Source organism: Sorex fumeus, unplaced genomic scaffold, assembly GCF_029834395.1.
Source record: "Sorex fumeus unplaced genomic scaffold, SorFum_2.1 ptg000025l, whole genome shotgun sequence".
NCBI classification, from domain to species: domain Eukaryota; kingdom Metazoa; phylum Chordata; class Mammalia; order Eulipotyphla; family Soricidae; genus Sorex; species Sorex fumeus.
In genome coordinates, this window is record NW_026606082.1 from 1,798,719 (window position 1) to 1,822,186 (window position 23,468).

A 23,468-nucleotide genomic window follows, 5' to 3' on the forward strand; every position below is an offset into this window, starting at 1 on the left:
CCCTGAGCACCTGCCAAATGATTCCCGGCATCGCAGGGTGTAGCCCCCAAAAATGAAAGTAAAAAATGAAGGCTTTAAGCATTCACTTTGATATCTGAGTTACTGCGTCCCTTTGTACACATGCGTACACACACACACACACACACACACACACACACACACACACACACTCTGTCTCTGTCGCTCTGTCTCTGTGTCTGTATCTCTCTATCTCTCTGTCTCTGCCTCTGCCTCTGTCTCTGTGTCTGTCTCTGTCTCTCTCTGTGTTGCTTCTAAAGGCATGAGGACCCCCAAGCCCCAAGGAAAGCTGGGACATCAGTGGACCAGGGGAAAAGACTCGTCCCCTGGAAGGCAACACAGAGGGACATGGGTCAGGAGCCGAGACAGCTGACCCTGTTCCATCCCCAGCACACCCTTATGGTCCCCCAAGTCCTACTGGAAGAGATTCCTGAGCACAGAGCCAGGAGTTGCCCCTGAGCACAGCCAGGTGTGGCCCCCCAACCAAACCCCAAAACAGAAGGGATACGGGCACTTGGGAAGTTGGGGGCCCCAGCCCCGCTCCTGAGGTCACCTCCACCCCCCCTCCCCCCTCACAGCCTTCCTGCCCCACGACTGCCTCTTCCAGGGTCTTATTCCCCCGGGGTCCTGCTCCCACAGGCCTCACCCCGCCAGCCCCATCTCCTTCTCCACCATCACATCGTCACCCCGTCACTCCCACCAGCCTCCCTGCCCATCCTCCCCGTCCCCCCATCATCCCCGTCCAGCATGCCTCTGCCCGTTAACAGCCGGACCGTCTCGCCGTCCGCAACGAATGTTTATTAGGGGACAGCCCCTCGACGACACACGGCAGGCGTGGCCCCACCCGCGCCAGCCCCCCAGCTGTTGGGCCGGGGGAGGGGGGCGCGAAGGTGCGGGCACAGGGTGACCGGCGCAGGGGTGTGGGCGGGGGGGCCCACAGGCTGGGGTGCGGGCGCAGGGGCCGCCGGAAGGGAAGCGGGACTGCGTCACGCTGCTGCCCAGAGAGCAGAACAATAAATAGAGGCAGGGCGGGGTCTGCACCCCACCCGGCGGGACAGCCCGGCGTTGGCCTATGTGACTCCATGGGAGTAAGACGGCCCAGGGGTGCACAGGGCGGGCAGGAACCTGGGGGCCAGAGGGTCCTGGGGCCTCTCGGCATCTCCGTCTAGCCCTCACCCCTGGGGGCGGGCGGGGAGCGGGGGGACGCCCCGGAGGGCACCTCTGAAACGCAGGTGGGCCAGGAACGGGCAGGGGAGGGGCTGCCCCAGCCGCAGCCCCTAGAGGGGGGCGTCGTCCGTTCTCCACTTGTGGGGGACACTCTGCCGGTGGCCGTCGTGGCTGGGGTTCCCCACGTGGTCCAGGGGCACCACCACCTCGTCGGGGCTGGAGTTCTTGTTCAGTTCCACCACGCGTGGCACCACAGAGGACCAGCGATCTGCGGGGCACACGATGCAGCGGGTGTGAGCGTGACAGCGAGTGCGGGGTCAGGCCCTGCCACGGTGGGGGGGTCCACGGGCCAGCCACGGACAGCCACGGGCCCACCATGGAGATCCACAGGGATCCACGGGCCTGACGCGGGATCCACAAGCCTGCCACAGAAACCACAGACGCTTCGCAGGGATCCGTGGGAGGCAGGGGAACGTGCCCATTTTACAGAGGTGGAAACCGGGGCCCAGGATGGCGAAGACGAGCACCGGCGGCAAAGGGAAGGATGAGCAGCCCATCAGCTACACCGGCATGGCCTGTCCTCGCCTCACATGCCCTCAGTGCAGCGGGGTCGTGGCAGGGGGTTGGCGGGGGGCGGGGGGGAACACAGCAAAACACCAGCCCATTCCACAGACACGAACACCGAGTCCCGGAGAGGGGGCGGGCTGTTCAAAGCAGGCCAGAAGCTAGGGAGGGAGGTGGGGCAGGGCTCCCTCTCCACGCCCCCCCCCGCCCCCCTGCTTTCTCCCTCCCGCCCCCACCCCTGCTCACCCCTGCGGAGGCGGCCCACGGTGTGTGAGAAGCCGTAGTACTGGTAGGTCTCGTTCTTGCCCGGGTCCTCGTTAATGATGCCCAAGTTCTGGTTCCAGTGAGACCAGTTCACCTCGTCCACCCTGGCAGGGCCACAGCACAGGGAGGCTCGAGGGGAGCCGCCCAGGCAGCCCCCCGGCTCCAGCGTCCCAGCCCACCCCTGCCTCCTCCTTCTCTAGCTGACATCGGTCCCACAAGAGTTTGTTGTTCCAGTGGTTTCAGAGCAGGGGTCTGGGGACTAGGCCACCCCTCTCTCGTTTCCCATCGCCACCCCACCCGTTGGGGGGTCATTCTGGGCCGGCCCGGGGAGGGGGCTCAAAGGGCTGGAGCACACGGCCCGTCCCCCGAGCATCAATCTGTGACCCCCCACACCACGAATCACCCACTCAGCAGCCCGACCGCTCCCCCAGCCTCCGGGCCCCTGTGTCCTCTGCCCTCGGGAGCTGGCCTGCTCTGAAACCCGCCTCGTGGGGGTCCCACGTCACAGTGTCCAGGCACCCTCGGGGGGGGGGGCGCCCCGCCCCTCACCTGAAGCACCACCTGCGGTCAGGGGTACCATCCGAGCTCTTGCCCACGGTCACCATCTCGCCGGAGCGGAAGGCCTTGCGCAGGAACACGGGGAAGGAGCGCTCGATGTCCAGGATGGTGGTGGCCCACTGGGGGAGGGGGACACTGGTGACCACCGCCGTCGCGGTACAGACACCCCCACGTGCAGGCAGGGCAGGCTGAGGACCGGGGTGTCCAGCCCTCGCCGTGGCCAGAAGCGGGCTCAGGGCCCCAGACGCCAGCGGGGGCTTGACAGCAGCCGGCGTCCGGGACACGCATGCAGAGAGGGGACGGGTGGGCACGGGCCCGAGGGCATTTCCGGACCCTGTGCCCCAGAGCCCTGCAGGCTGGGGGCTCCTTCGCCAGGTAAGGAAGCTGCTCTCATCCCAGAGGGCTTCACTTTCAAATTCCGCGTTAACTGCTTCCTGCTGGGAAGCCCCTTCAGCCCTCAAGACCCAGTTACAGGGCTGGAGCGATAGCACAGCGGGGAGGGCGTTTGCCTTGCACGTGGCCGACCCGGGTTCGATTCCCAGCATCCCATAGGGTCCCCTGAGCACCGCCAGGAGTGATTCCTGAGTGCAGAGCCAGGAATAACCCCTGTGATTTTCCGGGTGTGACCCAAAAAGCAAAAAATAAATAAATTATTTATTAAGGGGCTGGAGCGATAGCACAGCAGGTAGGGCATTTGCTTTGCACATGGCCGACCCGGGTTCGATTCCCAGCATCCCATATGGCCCCCGAGCCCTGCCAGGAGTAATTCCTGAGTGGCAGAGCCCAGGAGTAACCCGTGTGCATCGTTGTCGGGTGTGACCCAAAAAGAAAAAAAAAAAAAGACCCAGTTACAGTGTGGAGTTACTGTTACAGTTACAGTAACTGAGGCCTTGCATGTGGCACTTCAGCCCGGCTCCTCAGCGGGAGGGGGGGGCCTGCCCTGAGCACCCCTCCAGCCCCCCCGCCCCCCACTACCCCCACAGGAATGATCCCTGAGCACAGAATCAGGAGTAAGGCCTGAGCACAGCTGGGTGTGCCCCCCCAACGAAAAGACCCATTTTCCAGACAGAAAGGTGGAGGCGGGACGAGGAGGAGCCGGGGCTGGCCCGAAGGGAAGGGGCGGGGGGTCACCTGCAGCTTCCAGATGTGCTTGCTCTCCTTGGAGACCTGGCCCACCGTCTCGCCCATGAGGGCGATCAGCATGTTGAGGAGGAGCACGAAGGTGAGGATGATGTAGGTGACCAGCAGGACGATGAAGACCACGGGGTACTTGGTGCTGCTCAGCATCTCCAGGTCTCCCATGCCGATGGTCAGCTTGAAGAGGTCCAGCAGGAAGGCGCTGAAGGTCTCGCTGTCCCGGCACGACGGGTACGTGGGCACCGTGCAGTTGCTGTGGTCCGCGCTGCACGCCTTCATGCTGGAGCACGGGGTCAGGAGGGAGACCAGGGCTGGGGGAGGGAGGGGCGCGGACTGAGTGGGAGGCGCCGGCCAAGGGGCGAGGGGGGGACGCTGGCATCTGATGGACGGGCCAGCGGAGGTGGCGGGGGGCCCGGATGGAGAATCCTCTCCCATCGCCAGCATCCCGGGTGCTCCCTGAGCACTGCTGGCCTGGGGAACCAGAGCTGGGCGTGGCAGCTCCTCCCACTGTGCGGAGAGGCCCGGGGGCTCCGTTTCCCGGCCCCGGTCCTTTCCCCGTGGCCTGTGCCACTGATCTCGGGCACTGAGGAAAAAGCTTGGTGGCGGCAGCTAACCTGAAGCTTTCGTTTTCATTTTGGTTTGGAAGTCACGGCCGGCAGTGCTTGGGGCTTACTCTTGGTTCTGTGCTCAGGGATGACCCCTGGTGGGGCTCAGGGGATCCTAGAGGGTGCCGGGGGTCGAACCCAGATCAAGGCAGGCGAGGGCAGTGCCTTGTACCCAGCGTACCTTCACTCCAGGCCCCGAGGTGGAGTTTTAAGAGAGCTGGGCTGATGCTAGAGAGAGCTCAGTGGCCTGAGGGTGGGAGGCTGTGCCTGTCTCCAGCATGCATGGTCCCCTGGGCCCGGCCAGGAGTGAGCCCCTCGCACTGAACTGGGAATACTCCACAGGTACCACCAGATTTGATCTCTACCAAGTCCACCCCTCAAAAAAAAAAAAAACCAAAAAAGCAAAATTTAAAAAAATAATAAAAACTGGACTGGGCCGAGAACAGTAGTACAGCAGGCAGGGCGTTTGCCTTGCATGTGGCCAACCCAGGTTTGATCCCCGGCATCCCATGCGGTCCCCTGAGAACGACCAGGAGTGATTCTGGGGTGCAGAGCCAGGAGTAAGCCCTGAGCATCACCAGGTGTGGACACACACACACACACACACACACACACACGCACACACGCACACACAGACCTAGACTGTGCTAGAGAGCCAGGACAGGAGGGAAGGCACCGGCCTCGCGGTAGCCAACCCTGTTTGCATCCCGGGCACCCCAGCACCTGCAGTCACCCCACGCCCTGATGTGGAGTAGCCTGAGTGCCAGCAGGTGTGGTGAAGGCCCAAGCGATGGTTCTGTGTTACCCTAACCCTTCCGCCACGGCCAGCACCGCCCACGCAGAGGCAGAGCCTGACTCCGTACTCGGACCCAAGGCAGCTGACTTGGACTCACAAAATGAGGCAGGAGGAACAGCCCGTGCCAGGCCGGGGCTTGAACATGTCCACTGGGATTCTTGGAGCAACACTCACGTCCCCAGGTGGACAAAGCCCAAGCTGGCCGGCTGGAGCAAGAGTGACCAAGTGGAACGGAACACAGTGACCTCCGCCCAGACCACCGTCGTGAGTCAGATCAGTTGGCAGCCAAGCGGCTGTCTGGGCAGAAACACCATCCGAGTCTCTGGCACGGGGACGAGGCCCAGAGAACAAAGCACAAGCCCAGCAGAGCGCTGGTGACCCCCGAGCACTGCTGGGATGTGACGCCACAATGATAAAGGTAAAGGCCCTCCCGTTGATCGTCGATTTGCTCGAGCGGGCCCAGTAACGTCTCCATTGGAGACTTTGTTGTTACTGTATCTGGCGTATCGAATACTCTCGGTAGCTTGCCGGGCTCTCCGAGAGGGGCGGAGGAATCGAACTCGGGTCGGCCATGTTGGCCGCTTGTAAGGCGAACGCCCTACCCGCTGTGCTATCGCTCCAGCCCACAATGATAAGGCCTCCAAATCAAAAGGAAAAAGGAATCAGCCCAGGCTGGCCCGGGCTGGCAGATGTGCTGCCAGGACGTCTTGCAAGCCATCGTGAGCGAGCGCTGCTTTGGGCCGCTGCTTCTGCAACCACAGCTCACACACCAACTTGGCCTTGAGAGGGCGAGTGGACCTTTCTCATCCTGTTTCCTTATTTGTAGGCAAGAGAGATGAAGGCACTGACCTTCTAGACGTGGAGGATGACCTTCCAGACATGGATGGATCGCACGAGGCAGGGATGGCAAGCCCAGGGCCCACCACACCGACTCTGGTCACTGCCCCTCACCCCGTGGCACCCCCAAACCCTGGCCCCGCATCGCCCCCGCCAGACACCCAGAGCTCACCTGAGGCGTAGCCGATCATGAAGAGCAGATAGACCAGCAGGAAGCGGAAGAGGTCCTTGAAGAGGATCTAGAGACCCCAGCGGGGTCACAGCAGGGGCAGAAAGGTGGGGAGACACGTGGAGGAGGTTTCCCCGCCGACCAGGACCCCGCATGCCCCGCCCACGGCACTGACTGCACCCCAGGGGGCGTGCGGGTCTCCCCAGAGTCCTGGTACCTTCTGGATCATGATGCTGTAGGTCCCCGTCAACTTCAGCCCACGGGTGAAGTAAAGGGCGTTCATCCAGCCCAGGACCAGGGCGAAGACCATGATGGCCAGGTAGGCCTCGATGCCCGCCAGGTAGAGGGCGGCCGAGACGATGACCAGCACCGAGTAGATGAAGCTACCGGGCACGGGAGGGTGGGAGGGGAGGGAGACCGAGCCCCACGTCACCACCATATCTTCTGGACGCCCCCACTCCTGCCCGCCCCCAGTGAGACAAGGCTGATTCTCCGGGCTCCCCAGCAGCCTCTTAACCCAGAACCCTCGAGCGACTGCCAACTGAGGCAACCGTGAATTGTGTTGGCCACTGTGATCTCAAGGGTCTGCATACTGGAGCTGCCAGAGCAAGATGCCTGGGACTCGGTGCAGGCCGCGTGGTGGCTGAGAGAATTTCCTCGTTCCCAGCTCAAGTGGTGAGCCACCACCACCAGCAGCTGCGCCCGGGGCAGACATCACTAATCTAGTCCAGCACTCGCTAGACATCATTAATCTGGCCCAGCACTCCCGAGCAGATGCAGCCTCAGGACGCTTCTCGGCCAGGCGCCGGCAGACGTCAGCAGGCCAGCCCCGGAGAAGAGGCTGAGTGTCTCCGCCTGCGCTGATTGTCTAACTGGCTGGAAGCCGGCTCCAAGCTGAAGGCTCAGTACTCAGTACTGGCCTTGTGCTGACCCTGCGCTACTGCCGTGTGGGGGGATGGAGGCACGCCTCCCATGAGGACTCAGGCCCCTGCTCCCCCAGTCTGGGCGACCCCTCAGCCCAGCCCACCACCTTCCGCTCCCCCGGGCAGCCACCCCCAGACTCACTAGAGCAGCTGGAAGGAGCCATCCACGAAGAGGGAATTCACGCCCGGGCACTTCTTCATAAACAAGTCCTTGATCTGGAAGCAGCAAGGAGGCACGTGAGCGGGTGGGGCCGGGGGAGGGGGCTGCAGAGAGGAGGGCAGGGTGGGGAGGGAGGACGGGGTCATGAGGAGCACAGCAAGGAGGGCGGGAGGGGGAGGACAGCGGAGCAGAGAGGGAGCAGGCTGTAGGACACGGAAGAGATGACGAGGGGCCCCAGAGGGCTGAGGGCTTGCTTTGCACGGGGGGGAACGTTCCATCTCTGGCACCACACAGTTCCCCAAGGATCGCAGGGCACGATCTCCAACCACCAGACAGGAAGTGCTCCCTGAGCACCGCCGGGTGAGACCCAGAAATCAGGAGAGAGTCGAGAAAGAGAGAGAGAGAGAGAGAGAGAGAGAGAGAGAGAGAGAGAGAGAGAGGACGAAGGAGTCATCTGCTAGGAAAGAGCAGAGGGAAACACCAGGCTGGAGAAGGAGGGAAAGAGCGGGGGCATAGGAGGAGGTGGAGAGGGTGGGGGGAAGGAGGGGGCAAGGGGAGCTCCTGGGGAGAGGAGGAGGGGAGGATAGGTTGGGGAGGAGGGGGAGGAGGAGAGGGAGCACTGGAGGAGGGCGAGGGCTCACACTGGTGAAGAAGAACAGGACCCCGGTGAGGAGCGTGATGACCTCGCCCGTCAGCCTCAGGTAGTCCGTGGTGGTGCTGTAAGGGTACGGCGGCTGCGGCACACAGGGGCCCCGGCGTCAGGCAGCCCTGCCCAGCTGGGCCCCAGGTTTAGGTGCCCGCCCATGCGCGCGGTCGACGTCTGGGCCGGGGAGCCTCCCCCTCCCCCCCCCGCCTCGCCCCCGGGCCTCACGCACGGTGCCCTCGAGCGGCTGGTAGTAGGCGGTGAGCGTGAAGACCACCATGGCGCACAGGTAGGAGACCACGTTGATGTAGAAGGACACGGCCCCGAATTTGCGCCACTTGTCCCGAAGCAGCTCGTTGATGGGCTCCACGGCCAGCATCTCGTGGCGGTTCTGCGGGGACGGACGGACCCAGGCGGCTGACCCCGCGGCGCCCCCGTCTCTGCCCGCGAAGAGCCCCCCCCCCCACCAGGGACCCCCCCCACCCTCAGCCACGTCCGCCCGGCCCAGACCTCGCCCGGCCCTGGGTGGCCCTCGGCTCCCTGGAGAGACCCGGGTTCTCTCGCAGACTCGCGCCCCTCGCTCTCTCCCCTCTCTCTCATCCTGCTCACCGGCTTCGACAAGACTTCGCCCCACCAGGAAAGCTGCAGGCGCGTCGGGGGGGGGGACCCCGAGCCCCGCTCACACCCAGAGCCCTGGGCTCGCCTTCCCGGCCTCCAACCGCCTCTCCAGCCTCCCTGGACTCAGAATCCAGACTCGCTGCTGGCAGCCAAATCACCCACGCGTGGAGCTTGCTAGGAACACGCCCGGGCCCCACATTCAGGCATCTTGACTTGGGCAGTGGGGCTTGACCGAGAATAGTTTGACTCAAGAGGCTTCTCCCCTCCTGAAGCTACGGCAGACGTCAATAACCGAGCCCCACGCACCCCATTCCAACAGTCCTCCCAAAGGCGGACCGAGCCGTCAGTTTGCATCCGAGATGCGACACCTCCTACCAGCCCTGCCCCAAATCCCGCTGGTCACGAGTGTCCCAGGTGTGGGAGGTGCGCCCCGGCTGGGGAAGGCAACCCTAACCTGCCCCACACCCAGCCCCAGACGTCCTGAAGCCGCCTCCTGTCCCTTTAAAGACGCGCGTGTCTGCATAACCATGGGTTTGAGTGATGGCACAGCCAGGAAGATGCTGCCGCCGTATTAGTCCTGCTAGAGGCAGAAACAGACCCAAATGACCGGGCACCGAGGAACGGCTAATTAGAACGTGGTACATTTACAGGCTGTAATGATATTGCAGAAGAATATTTAATGGTGCAGAACGGCGTTCAGAAAACACTGCCGAGTGAACACAGAGGGCTCTCGGAACTGCACACGGGACCACGAATGAGACGCCAATGCAAATGCTTGCACGGTGCCAGGCGCCCTGAGATCATGTCATTGGCTGACGGAGAAAGAGACTTTATCTTTTTGGGGGGCACCCCCAGTGATGCGCAGAGTTTATTCCTGGCTCTGCACCCAGGAATTACTCCTGGCGGTGCTCGGGGATCCTATGGGATGCTGGGAATCGAACCCGGGTCCGCGGCATGCAAGGCAAACGCCCTCCCTGCTGTGCTACCACTCCAGCCCCCGAAAGGCACTTTCTTTATGCCCGTGTGAGAGGAGAGAGCTGGGCTCCGAGAGGTTGGGCCACTGATCCTGAGCCACACAGCATGCCGGCAACGGAGCCCAGGCCCCGGGTCAGAGCGGCTGGCCCCTGGCCCCTGCGCCCTCCTTACCGTCCAGTTTCCCTCTAGGGCCAGAGGCTGTTCAAGGAGTGTAACAACCACTTTCCTTTTTGTGGTCGTTACTACCTGGCAATGCTCAGGAGTTTTAGCGGGGCGGGGGGGGGGGGGCCACTCCTGGAAGTGTTCGGGGAACCCTGCGGTGCTGGAACCCAGCACCCCACGCCACGCACGTACCCCAGCCCGGGGAGCCAGCTAAGCACTCCCGCTTCCGGTGCAGTCACACCCCACTGCTCCTGGCCACAGAGGCCCGGGCTCCCCCCACCCCCCAGCGTGACCCCCGTGGGCGCCCTTCCCTGCTCCCCCTCGCCCTTCCGGCCCCTCCCTGGCCAGCCGCACACCTCGATCTTGCTGTTGTACACCAGGATCTCCAGCACCGACGCCTCCTCCCCGCACGTGTCCAGGGAGGAGAGGTCGTAAAGCGAGGAGTACACGGGCCCGTAGGCCCAGTCCTTGAACTTGCGGGATAAGTGCCGCGTGTCCTCGTCCGTCACCTCCCGCCGGATGATGTGCTGGAAGACCTGCGTGCAAAGGCGGAGGGGAGGTCAGTGGGGCGGGGGAGGGGGTCCCAGGAACTCCCCCCAGGGAGCAGAACGAAGGGGGAGTATTTACTGGCCTCTGCCCAGCACCAGGCCTTCGCCTCTACCCCGTGTTTTTTTTTCTTTTTTTGACTTTTTGGGCCACACTCGGCGATGCACAGGGGTTCCTCCTGACTCTGCACTCAGGAATGACTCCTGGCGGTGCTCAGGGGACCCTATGGGATGCTGGGAATCGAACCCGGGTCGGCCTCGTGCAAGGCAAACGCCCTCCCCGCTGTGCTATCACTCTGGCTCCCACCCCGTGCTTCTTTCTCACTCTTTCTGGTGGGGTCCCTCAGGGGTGGTGCTCAGGCCTGACTCCTGGCCCTCTGCTGGGGGATCCCCCCTGGCGGGGTCAGGGGGACCCTCTGGGATGCTGTGGATCAAACTGAGTGGGCCACGCGCCAGGCAAGTGCCCTGCCATCGTTCCGTTGCTCCAGCCCCTCTTTCTCACTCTTGTTTGTTTGGGGGGGGACACACGGGCTGTTTGAGAATCCCTGGGGGTTCGGGGATGGGACCAGGGCCCTGTGCAGACCAGCCACGTGCTCCCCCAGGTGTAACTGCGCCCCGTTTCATCTGCACCTTCACAATCTACTCTGACACCTGGCGGGGAGGGACAGGTGTTCCCCGAGGGCCCCACAACCCTCGGAGGTGACTGACCTAGGCCGGTCTTGAGATTCTGACCGCCAGGAATCTCTTCTTGCTATCATTAAAGCCGTGATTCATCAGCTGCTTTTTTTTTTTCTTTTTGGGTCACACCCGGCGATGCTCAGGGGTTACTCCTGGCTCGTGCACTCAGGAATCGCTCCTGGCGGTGCTCGGGGGACCCTATGGGATGCTGGGAATCAAACTTGTGTCGGCCTTGTTGGCTGTGTGCAAGGCAAACGCCCTGCCGCTGTGCTATCGCTCCAGCCCTCAGCCACTTTAATATGCTAAACCTCGTCCTCACAACCAGCTTCCTCCGCTTCCTCTGACCACGCCCACAGGCTCAGGGCTGGGGGGCAAAGCAGACCGCCAGCCCCAGCCCTTGGCGCTCCCTGGGGCCCTGGCATCTCGTCCTCTCCAGGCACGCTCTGTTTGTAATAGGAGCGTAAGAACCCTGCTGTTTACGGAGCACTGTCTCTGGGTCCCAGGCTTCTCATTAAGAGCTGGGAGGGAGCGGGAGGGAAGGCGGGGCTGGGCTGAGAAACAGCACCCGCCGCACCCTGGTGAGGCCCAGGCCTGGTCCCGGCCTGACCCCCAGCACCCTGGAGGCCAAAAGGGAACCACAGCCCCCGGGCAGATCACAGCATTTGGTTGACAAGGAACCAACCATAGCGGGAAGGGATACAGGAGGGGAAACTGAGGCACAGAGAGGTGAGCTGACAGGCCTTCACTGGGAAGTGGCAGAGTAGAGGGTCTTTGACCCCTACACACCAGGACCAGCCACCAGAGTGCACACGCACGCACACACACACACCCTCAATACACACAACCATATACACACAATTCACACAGATAAACATACACATACACACTCAAATACACACACACAGCAGAGTCCAGCCGGGGCCCAGGAGAGTCCCTCAGAGTCCAGCCGGGGCCCAGGAGAGTCCCTCAGAGCCCAGCCTGGGGCCTCAAGTGTCACCTCAGTGGCTCGTCCTGGGGGGGCCGAGCCTGCAGAGGGGACCCAGGGAAAGGTGAGCTGTTTGGCCGGGGTCCAAGTGACAGCAGGGAAGGTGCTTAGCCTTGCACGTGGTCAACCCAGACTCCATCCCCGGTGCTCGATGTGGCCCCCAGAGCACCACCAGCAGCAATCCCTGAGATCAGAGCCCCGAGTCAGGGCACAAGCACACAGCGGGGTATGCGGAAGGCCGAAAGCGCGTGTGCATGCGTGTGTTGCGTGTGTCTGTTGTGATGAAAACACCAGCAGCCCCTCTTGTGTGTGTGCATGCCTGCGTGCGTATAGCATGTGGGCATGTGTGTGGGTGTGTGCGTGTGTGTGGTACCCGCACGCATGTGCGCGCGCCTCTGCGTACACGGATGTGCGCACGTGTGTGCATGTGCACACGCGTGTGCATGTGTGCACGGGCCGGCCGAGCCGCTCACCCCGATCTTGCCGGTCTTGGCGGCCATCATGAGGGGCGAGAGCCCGTCGTTGTTGAGCACGGCCTCCAGGTTGCTGTCGGGGAAGAGGCGGGCGCACTTGAGCAGCAGCAGGTCGTACATCTTGGTGACGAACTTGGTGTTCTCGCGCGTGTTGTCGGCGATGGCCACCAGCGCGTGCAGCACCGTGTTGCCCCGCGAGTCCTGGCGCCGCATGTCGGCCTTCTTGTGCGGGTTCTCGGCCAGGTAGTTGACGATGTGCGGCTGGTTGGTGCAGGCGGCCAGCGACAGGGGCAGCTCCCCTGTGGGCGGGCGGGCGACACGGTGAGGCGACCCAGGGCAGCCAGGGCGCGTCGAGGGCGGCCGCGGGGCGTGGCCGTGGGTCTGGGGGTGGATGCACGCAGTGAGGGGCTCTGTCCCGGGGCCCAGGGCACGCGTCCTGGGCGGGGGAGGGGGGCCTGTGCCGTCAGAGTGCTGCCCTTCACTGCAGAGTCCTTACGGAGCCAACGCCGACTCCTTTCCAGATGCAGGTGGGAACCTCCCGTGAATCTTTGCTTCGTTTTTGTTTTCACTTGGGGGGGTGTGGGCACACCTGGAGACCCTCGGGCTTGCTCCTGACTCTGCACTGGGGGTCACCCCTGGCGGGCTCGGAGGAGCGTACAGGGCACCAAGGGACCGAACCCCTGTCAGCCGCCTACAAGGCAAACAAACGCTCCCCGCTGCGCTACCACTCCAACCCCTGAATCTAACGCTGCCGGCGGCACTTGGAAACCGGGCACAACAATTCAAGAGGGCCGATTCTCTGGTGAAATATGGTTAAGTCGGGTGCAACGATTCAAGGTGGGATGATGATCTGGTGGAATTTGGGTACGGTGGGTACAACGAGGCCCGGGGTCAGATGTGGGGTGCCTTGAGGGCACGGCACAGGCCAGGGAGATGGGCACAGAGGCTGCAGGGAGAGACGGTACTGGGCCCCTCCAGGGCGGGGCCTTGGGGACTCTGGGCCTGAGAACAGGGCTGGGGTGGGGGCAGGGCGGGGGGGTCACGGTCTTTGTGGCTCCTGAGGCCGGGAGGTGTCGGGGCTACTGGCACCACCATGAACCCCCCACCCACACAGGCCCCTCCTCACCGAAGTAGAAGTAGCCGCCCTCGTCCTTGGGCTGGAAGAAGCGTCCCCGCGCCTGGGCGTGGACGTCAGCCCCCTGGGCCACGAGCATCTCCACGTAGTGCTTGCAACGGCGCTCGATGGCGATGTGCAGGGCCGTCTGGCCTGGGGCGGGCAGGGGCAGTCACGGAAGGGGCAGAGACCCAGGCAAGGCGGCAGGCAGAGCCTGGATCTCAGCATTTCGGCGGGGGCGCGGGAGCTGGGCCCTGACCCCCACCCTCACCCCCAGACTCATCATGCTTCAGAGGTTGAAGCGGGCGGGGAAGGCGCTGGCTGACAGGCAGCCCACCTGGGTTTGATCGCTGGCACCCAGAGCGCCAGGATCACGTCCAAGACTGATCCCCTGGGCACAGAGCCAGGAGTCATCCCTGAGCACTGCCAAGTAGAGTCCCACCCCACCCCCAAGTCTGCTCGGAGCCTAGTTCCCAGGGCCCGAGGCTCGTTTCGGAGTATCAGAGCTGGAGGCTGGCCCCCGGGCCTTGGTCCGTCCAGTCATCCGCTCACTCAGTCAACCACTCCTTCCTGGATGCAGGCTGGCATGGGGGGGGGGGGGAGGGGGAGGTCCACTCTGAAGCTCTCGGGGCCACCAGGCAAGCCAGGACGGTGCCCGCCCCCCACCCCGCGACCCACCTCGGTAGTAGATGTCCCGGAAGGGCGAGTTAATGAACTCGCGCATGTTGCCCGTGCGCTCGGCGATGTCCAGGAGCGCGGGGATGGTGTCGTTGCGGCCGTGGCTCAGGTTCAGCAGGGCCTTGGGCAGGCAGGTCTTCCCCGTGGACGGCTCTGCGGGGCGGAGGCGAGGTCCAGGCTGTGAGGCGCTCAGCCTGGGGCCCCTTCTTTCGATCGCAGGGGAGATGCAGGAGGCAGCCCACCATCCAAGCAACCCCATTGGTCCTTTCGGAGCGCACGTCCATGGGCTCAGCCAATCAGATGGCAGAAACAGCCAAGGGGGCGGGGCTAGACTAGGGATGCTCTTGAGGCAGGAGGCGGGGCGGATGGTACCGAAGGATGCAGCGCGCCAGGCAGAGAGCGCCAAGGAGCGGTGGAAAGAGGAGGACTCGTGGGTCCTGCAGGCGGTGCGTGGACCGCGCTTTCAGGTCACCGGGAGAAGACAGGGAGAGAAGACGGCGCGGTAGCAGCAGAGGGACCGGCCACCGGTCCTCAGGGGACGATGACCCGGAGCCGGGACTGGCAGGCAGCAGACCCGAGGACAGCAAGGAGGAGCGAGAGCAAGCAGCGAAGCAGCCCGCCCCGAGCAGTCACTGGCGGCGGCGTCCCAGAGGCGAGGTTCCTGCGGTCCTAGCCTGCAGAGACAAACCCACATAAGCCGCTCCTCGAGGCGCAGGAGCACTGGCCTGCGAGTCACACACACCCCGCGCGGACCTCAAGCTCGCTGGAAGACTGGCTCAGTCTTGCCTTCTCCCCATCTGCCCCCAGGGTGCAAGGGGCAGAGGGGAATTTGGAAATCCAATGCATGAGGAGGTCGGGGGAAATAACATCAACCGTGATTTCTTTTTATTTATTTTTTCTTTTTGGGTCACACCTGGCGATGCACAGGGGCTCCTCCTGGCTCTGCACTCAGGAGTTACTCCTGGCGGTGCTCAGGGGACCCTACGGGAATCGAACCTGGGTCGGCCGCGTGCAAGGCAAACGCCCTCCCCGCTGTGCTATCGCTCCAGCCCCCAACCATGATTTCTTAGACCAGGATTTGCCAGAGCCCTTAATCTGCAGGCAACTGTGAACCTCTGAAAACCAGGTACAAGTACTATTCACAAGAACCAGAATCTGGAAACAACCCGAGTGCCCAAGGACAGACACGCGGATAAAAAAAAAAACGATGGTACAGCTAAACAAAGAAATACTACGCAACTGTTGGGGGAAATGAAGTCATGACATTTGCCTATAAATGGAATATATTTGGAGCATATCATGCCGAGTGAAGGGAGTCAGGACAGAGAGAGAACGACTGCATCTGTGGGATTTAAAAAAAAGTGTGAACCTAATATCCAAGGCCAGGGAAAACAGGCCAGGAGGACTGATAAATGATGTCCGCGGTATGGGAGATGGAGGGCACTTAGATAGGGGAGGTTCCGCTATGCTAATCACCATCACGATCACGGTCATCCTGTTGTTCGTCGGTTTCCTCGAGCAGGCACTAGTAACGTCTCCTTGAGATTTTAAGAGCCATTTCAATGCCCTTTCAGGATTAGGAGAATGAGACCCATCATTGTTTCTGGTATTTGGCATATTGGGTACGACATGGGAAGTTTGCCAGACTCTGCCGTGAGGGCAGGACACTTTTGGTACCTAATACTAGTTGGAGATCACTCTGGACAAGAACTGAGAGTTTCAAGTGGGTAAAGGGATGTGCTCGATAACCGTCCAGCATCTGTATTGCAAACCATAATGCCCAAAATGAAAGAGGGAAAGAGAAGAGTGGCGCCTGCCATAGAAGCGGGCAGTGTGCGGGGTGGCTTGAAGGGGTGGGAGGGAGCCTGGGGACACGGGTGCTGGAAGTCACACTGGAGGAGGCATGGGTGCTGGAACACGGTATGACTGCAACCATGAACAATTTCATAATGCTCTATCTCACAATGATTCAATAAAAATAAAGAAATGACAAATAAATAAAAGCTGGGCACAGTCTTTGCCATATTTGAACACCCACCAATAGTCACATCACCACCAGCAGCAAGACTGGCGCCCCCTACAGGAAACCTGAAGTATAGCGCTCCCCAATGTGTCAACCTAAAGCTGCTTCAAGCCCTTGGGAAATTACCCAGCGAGGACTTTGGGGGTCCTGCTGGGGCAGCAATGACAGTGAAGGTGCACCCCCCAAAAGTCACCCCGTTATGCAATCTCTCATGAAGCTAGTCTCTCTTTGTCCTTCACTCGTCCCGTCAATGCTTGTTAACTTGTTTCCTCTGGGACTTTCTTTCCCTGCTTCTAATTCGACAGGGACATGAGTTTATTTATAGCTTACAGGGGTGGGTGAGTCTCGAGGCTGGAGAGGGGAGGGCGCTTGCCAGGCATGCGGCCAACCTGGGTTTGATCCCCAGCATCCCATATGGTTCTCCGAGCTCACCAGGAGTGATGATTCCTGGAGAGAGAGAGAGAGAGAGAGAGAGAGAGAGAGAGAGAGAGAGAGAGAGGAAGAAGAAGAAGAAGAAGAAGAAGAAGAAGAAGAAGAAGAAGAAGAAGAAGAAGAAGAAGAAGAAGAAGAAGAAGAAGAAGAAGAAGAAGAAGAAAAGTGTCTGCCGTAGAGGCAGGTGGGAGGTTGGGAGGAAAACTGGGGATCTTGGCAGTGGGAAATGTGTACTGGTGAAGCAACAGGTGAGGAAATATTGTATAGCTGAAACCCAATCACAAACAACTTGATAACTGTGTTTAAAACACTGCGATTCCAAAACAAAACAGTGATTCCTAAGCCCTGAGCATGCAGGTGTGACAAAAAAAAAAAAAGTTGATGAGATGAAAACTGCCCTCAGGCGTGGGACTCAGGCCAAAATCCCCCCTGAAGTTTCCAAAAGGAGGGGAGGCAGAAACGGGATCGGAACGGGCGGGCTGAGCTGCCTCAGGGAGTCGGGTCGGACTTGTTCACTGCAGCTTAGGGACCGTTTGCTTCCCCTGGGAAGGAACTACCCCTGGCAGTGCCGGGTACTAGGCACTAGGTATAGGTTCTAGGTACTAGGCACTAGGTGACCATGTGGTACCGCAGAGACTGAACCACGGACTTGGACAAGCGAAGGACGCGCTCCAGCCCTCTGAGCCGTCTCCACCCTTGCGACCAGGTCTGGGCTCCCGTTTCCCTTCCGGCAAAAATTGGGGCCACAAAAGGAAATGGATGAGCTCAGGCAGGTGTTCGCTGGCCGGCCTGGGGCCGGGGAGAGAGATTCAACAAAACTGGATCCCAGAATGGATTAGTGCCTTCCAGAGATGTCTCTGGAACCCCACCATTTGCAATTCAGAAATCCACACTTACAACCACAGCCACGCCACCTCTTGTGATCTTCAAAAATGAGCAATGGAAGATAAAGCATCTGGCGTCTGCCCCGGCAGGTAGGCTTGGATGGTGGTGGGAACGTTCACGCAAAACGTAAGGCCCCAAGTCAGAGAGAGAGTATTGGGGAAACCGTCTGCCATAGAGGCAGGGTGAGGACTGGGCTGTGGGTGGTGGAAATGTGCACTGGTGCAGGGGTGGGCGTCCCGTCACCGTACGGCTGAATCTCAAGCATGCAGGCTTTGCAACTCGACCTCATGGTGGTAAATAAAATAAAAAAGTACTGTGGGGTTCATGCCCAGTTCATTTCATTTTCATTTCATGAAATTTCCACCACCCACACCCCAGTCCTCACCCTGCCTCTATGGCAGACGGTTTCCCCAATACTCATGCCCAGTTCAATCTGCTTAATCAATGGCTGACCAGGGGCCTGGAGCGATAGCACAGCCGGTAGGGCGTTTGCCTTGCACGCGGCCGACCCGGGTTCAATCCCCAGCATCCCATATGGTCCCCTGAGCACCGCCAGGAGTGACTCCAGAGTGCAGAGCCAGGAGGAACCCCTGTGCATCGCCGGGTGTGACCCAAAAAGAAAAAAAAATCAATGGCTGACCAAATAGCAGTACTCCTACATTATTAAAAAAAAAATACTGAGTTTTAGCAATCAGTAATGACGACCACTGCCCTTATGACCACACTGGTGCTGCTTTGGGAGCCCCTCCCTGAATGCAGACCCCAGGGTGGGGGGCTGTGGGAACCCCCACAGAGACCCCCATTCTATTCCAGGCACCCCCAGCAGTGACACTCCCAGGACCAGCGTCCGCCCTGGCCCCTTCCTCTGTCCTGCTGGCCCGCAGCCCCCGGGGGGGCGGTGAAGGCTTTTCATCTCCTTCCTCTTCTCTCCCCTTCCCTCCCTCCCTTCTGTGTCGGGAACCGAACCCAGGTCTCACACATGCAGGCCACGCTCTGTACCACCTCGCCAGTCCCACAGAATGACTTTCTTCGCAGCCTTCCAAGAAACGCTCAGGGAACCCACATGCTCCTCCCCGCCAAGTCAGCTGGACCCACAGCCCAGAGAACGTGATGCTCAGGTCGGCAGTGCTGCACACACACACACACACACACACACACACACACACACACACACACACACCAGGGCCACCTCCAGCTGTACCGGGGTGCCCTACATGGTGCAGGGTCACTGAAACTCGAGGCTGCCCGGACTGTGCTCCAGCCTTTCCAGCCCACTCTGAAGCCCCCCAGGAACTGTTTCTTTTGCTGCTGTTTTGGGCCCCTGGCTGTGCTCAGGATTACCCCTTGCTCTGTGCTCAGGTTACAGCAGTGAGGGGCCCGTCAGCCTGGGTCCCCAGGCACGGAATGGGCTATGCAGTGACAGGGCGCGACCACCAGGTGGCGATGCAACCCTGCCCGTGGGTGCTGATTCAGTTGTCGAACTGAAGGTTGTCCAGTTCTGGGGGACAAGGAGGGCTGGTGACAGCCCCTCTGGGAATCATGAGACTCTCTGGCTAGAAGAATCCACAGGGGCAGCCGGGTGAGGCCCGAAAGCAGCAGGCGGGACACTTGCCTGATTCCCAGCACCTATACGGTCCCCCCAGCCCCACCAGCAGTGACCCCTGAGAACAAAAAGCAGGAATGAGCCCTGAGCACGGACGGGGGTGAGCCCGAAGCAAAAATCAAAAGACGTCAACAGGGGGCCGGAGCAATAGCACAGCGGGTAGGGCGTTTGCCTTGCACGCAGCCGACCTGGGTTCGATCCCCGGCATCCCATATGGTCCCCCGAGCACCACCACCATCACTATTCCTGAGTGCAGAGCCAGGAGTAACCCCTGAGCATCGCCAGGTGTGACCCAAAAAGCAAAAAAAAAAACGTCAACAAAACCCCGTGCTTCGGTCTGCCGGGCGGGTGTTTGCTTTCTGCCAAGTGTCTGAAGCCTCAGAAAATGCCTCCACGGCCCCTCTCGCTTCTGGAAGCTTCTTAAGACACGGGGGGAGCAGAGAGACGGCCTTTCTGAGATAGGTCCTGACGTCGCACATTGTGGGGGCGTCCAGACCCCTGTTTATCTCGCCAAGGGGGGACCCACGGGCCAACTTCCTCAATTTGCAGGGAGGCGGGGTGTCGGGCGGGGTGGGGTTCCCTGAGGTGGGCTTTGGGGCCAAACTCTGGCAGACAGGTTCGGGGCTGGAGGTGTGCGGGGGCTTCAGAGAGGAAGCCCACCTGGGCCATCTGGGTTTGAACCCTGACTCTGCGTGATCCCAGAGTCCAGAGAGTCCAGCCAGGAAGGAACTGAAAGTAGCCAATCAACCACGCCAGATGCAGCCTCACGGCCAAAAAGGAACAATATATTCCCGAAAGCAAAAGGAAAGCTGACCGCTGGACACGGTGGCGCCTGGAAGCTGACGCAGACACTGGGACCGCTCGGGGTGCCCCCAAGACAGAGCAGGTGGGCTACCAGGCCCCCAACTGTGTGGTGCTCGACACTAGAGAATCCTCTGTTCTCTGACCCCCCAAATGTCACATTGAGCCCAATTCATAATGGGGGGGTGGGAAACTGAGGCTCGGAGAGGACCAGTCTTCCTACGTGGTGCAGGTGGACGGACTCAATTTACTTTTCACACTGACCCTGGCATAAAAGTCGAGTGCAGGGGTGAAGCAGAAAAGGCCCAGAGAGGTTAAGTAACGGGGCAAAGGACACACAGGACTGACTCCCAGCTCTGTGCCACCCTGAGTAAGCGCTGAGGTTGGTGGGCGGTGGGGGGCACCCCCAAGTCAGTCCTCCTCCTGGCCCCAGAACTCACCCCGGAACTCCTCGTCGGTCAGGCGCTTCTTGTGACTGAGCAGGTAGGGGAGCAGCCCGTCCAGGTCGGCGGTGGAGCCCCGGGACACGATGTCGAAGAGGATGGGGCGGTTGAAGACTTTGAGGACAGGAGGCGGCTGGGGGGCGGGCGCTTTGGGGTTCTGCGGCTGCTTCCTGCGGGCGGGGGGAGGCAGGGTGAAGGGGGTCTCGTGCGCAGACCACCCACCACCCCAACTGTCTGGGGTCCCTGCTGCCGTTTCAGGGATGGCACCTGCAGAGGCAGGTGTGGTGCAGGGGCCCCCGGGGACCCAGAGCTGCTGTGTGCGGGGCAGACAGGCGGACGAGATGGACAGGTGTGCACGCACACACACACACACACACACACACACACACACACCGCCAGCCCACCCCCGTTTCTTTCCTCTGAGGGCTCCAAGGTGATGTCTAAGGGGAACTGCAGGCCACACGGTCAGCTAGAGAGGACGGTGCAGTGCTCGGGCCCAAATGGTCAAGGGTGGGTCCTTGAGGGGGTAAATGGTGGGTGAATGAGCGGGTGGATGGGGGGGTGGGGGGATGGGTGGACGGGCGGACGGGTGGGTGGACGGGTGTGTCAGTGGACGGGTGGACGGGCTGGGGGGTGGGGGGTGGGCTCCGCGTGGAGGCGGCGGCCGGCGGCAGGCCCCGGCGATACCCACTCTAAGACCTTCCTCCTCCACCGCTTGTTGTCGCTGGGGTGGTGGCGGTAGGTGCCGTAGTCGAAGAGCGAGTCCATGGGGGCCTTCTTGGGGCCGGGCACCACCGAGGCCTCGTACAGGGTGGACTCCAGGAGGTCGATGGGGTTGGGCACCCCCTTGCGGAAAGCGCCCTGGAACTTCATGCGCAGGTTGGGCCGCCCGTCGGCCGGGCCAGAGGGCCGCCCGGCGTCCCCCGGGGAGGGCGAGGGGGAGCCCTCGTCGCCCTCAAACAGGTTGGCCAGCGAGGAGAGCGGGAAGGGCTCCCCAGCGGGGGTCCCGCCCTCGTCCCCAGGGGGCTCGGCCACCTCCCCGGGCCCCACGCGGGGGCTCTCCCTGCCATCTGCCATGCCGCCGCCGCCGTCCGTGCTTCCTGGCTGCAAGGAACGAGGGGAAGTGAGCGGGAACCCAGCCAGGGCGTGCGTGCGTGCGTGTGTGTGTGCGCGTGTGTGTCTGTGCCTGTGTCTGTATATGTCTGTGTATCTCTGTGTATGTGTCTGTCTCTGTGTGTGACTGTGTGTGCATCTGTGTGTCTGTATGTGTGTCTTTGTGTCTCTGTATGTGTCTCTGTATCTACATGTTGTGTGTGTCTTTGTGTCCATGTGTCTGTGTTTGTCTCTGTATGTGTCTCTATCTCTCTGTGTGTCTGTGTCTGTGTGTCTTTGTGTCTGTGTGTCTATGTGTGTCTGTTTATGTCTGCGTGTGTCTCTATATCTCTCTGTGTCTGTGTGTCTATGTGTTTCTGTGTCTCTCTGTGTCTGTGTCTGTGTGTCTGTCTTTGTGTCTGTGTGTCTATGTGAGTCTGTTTATGTCTGTGTGTCTCTGTGTGTTTGTGCGTCTCTGTATCTCTCTGTGTCTCTGTGTGTCTCTATATCTGTGTGTCTCCATACCTGTGTGTCTGCGTGAGTCTGTGTGTGTCTGTATGTCTCTTTGTGTTTGTGTGTCTATGTGAGTCTGTTTATGTCAGTGTGTGTCTCTCTTTGTGTGTCTGTGTCTCTGCATGTTTGTGTCCGTGTGTCTCTGTGTCCGTGTGTCTCTGTGTGTCTTTGTGTCTATGTGAGTCACTGTGTCTGTGTATTTGTGTCTCTGTGTGTCTCTCTGTCTCTATGTGTCTCTGTATCTGTGTGTCTCTGTACCTGTGCGTCTGCATGAGTCTGTGTGTCTGTGTGTGTCTCTGTATCTGTGTGTCTATGTGAGTCTGTTTATGTCAGTGTATGTCTCTCTTTGTGTGTCTGCCTCTGTGTGTTTGTGTCTGTGTGTCTCTCTGTGTCTCTGTGTCTGTGTGTCTCTGTGTCCATGTGTCTGTGTGCGTCTGTGTGTATCTGTGTGTCTCTGTATGTCTCTCTGTCTCTGTGTCTCTGTATCTGTGTGTCTCTGTGTGTCTTTGTGTCTATGTGAGTCAGTGCGTCTGTGTATTTGTGTGTGTCTGTGTCTCTCTGTCTGTGTCTCTGTAACTGTGTGTCTCTGTGTCTGTGTGTCTACATGAGCCTGTGTGTGTCAGTGTGTGTGTCTCGGTGTGTCTCTGTGTCTCGGGGTGTCTCTGTGTCCGTGTGTCTGTGCGTGTCTGTGTGTTCCACCCAGCCCCCTCCCACCTGACCAGCAGTGCTCCTGCCGGCCCCCTCAGGGCTGCTGCCGTAGCGAGGGACGCAGCGTGGACGCTCCCAGTCGTGGTCGGCCTGGGACCCAGCAAGAGCAAAAACACGCACCTTCCGGGGTCCCGGGAACACGAATCACTCAGGTCTGGCCACCGCGCAGCAGCTGGACAGTGCCGAGGGCACGCGGGGGCCACGCTGGAGTGGGGCGGGGACCTGGCCAGCCCACGCACCTTTGAGCCCTCCACCCCCAAGCAGGGACACGAGTCCAGGCCTCAGCCACTGGGGGACGTCAAAAGAATCAATGTCCAGTGGCCTCTGTCTTCCCACGGGTGAAATGGGCACGTGGGCGCAGAGCACACACACGGTGGCCGCCAGCGCAGAGGGAGTGGCGGGCACCAGAGCCCAGCCTGACCCGCACCCCAGGCTTCAGCTGACTTCAGCAGTGCCCGGGCTCTTCTCTGAGTGCTCCTCCCTGCCTGATGAAGCCAGGCCCACCCCCGTCCTCCCATTGCCCTTTCCTCTGGGAAGGCCTCCTAGGCCCACAGGTCCCAAGTTCTCCTTCCGGGAGCAAGAACGGGAGGGAGATGGGGTGGGGGGAACCGCAGGGGAGACCCTGTTCTCTTCTAAAACAAAAATGAGCCCACAGTGGAGAGGATTAGGGAAGAAAAACTAACTGTTACAACAGGGATTAGGACTCGCGACCGTGAGTCCTGGGCGACGTTCCGAGCTGTACTTGTCGTTATTTTTCAGTTTTGTACCTTATGAAACACGAGTCAATGTACCCCATAAGCTAAGGGAAGGAAGATCATGACCTCGGATGAGGTTCAATGACTTTGGGAAAGTACGTTTAAATAAAGATAGTGTCTTTAATCCGTTCCTAGCTAAATTTG

The 23,468-nt window shown here is 60.8% G+C and overlaps 1 protein-coding gene across 1 annotated transcript; it reads right to left on the reverse strand.

Annotated features, from left to right (window-relative positions):
- Positions 1-1,206: 1,206 nt before the first annotated feature.
- TRPV4 (transient receptor potential cation channel subfamily V member 4) lies at positions 1,207-21,333 on the reverse strand. Its single transcript, XM_056114473.1, has 15 exons — positions 20,948-21,333; positions 20,254-20,426; positions 14,070-14,222; positions 13,404-13,544; positions 12,278-12,576; positions 9,953-10,132; positions 8,074-8,232; positions 7,840-7,932; positions 7,181-7,254; positions 6,333-6,498; positions 6,119-6,185; positions 3,703-4,019; positions 2,563-2,690; positions 1,996-2,117; positions 1,207-1,453 (listed from the first exon to the last, which is right to left on the reverse strand). The coding sequence occupies exons 1-15, from the start codon at positions 21,331-21,333 to the stop codon at positions 1,296-1,298; spliced, it is 2,616 nt and encodes an 871-aa protein (XP_055970448.1). The 3' UTR covers positions 1,207-1,295.
- Positions 21,334-23,468: the final 2,135 nt, after the last annotated feature.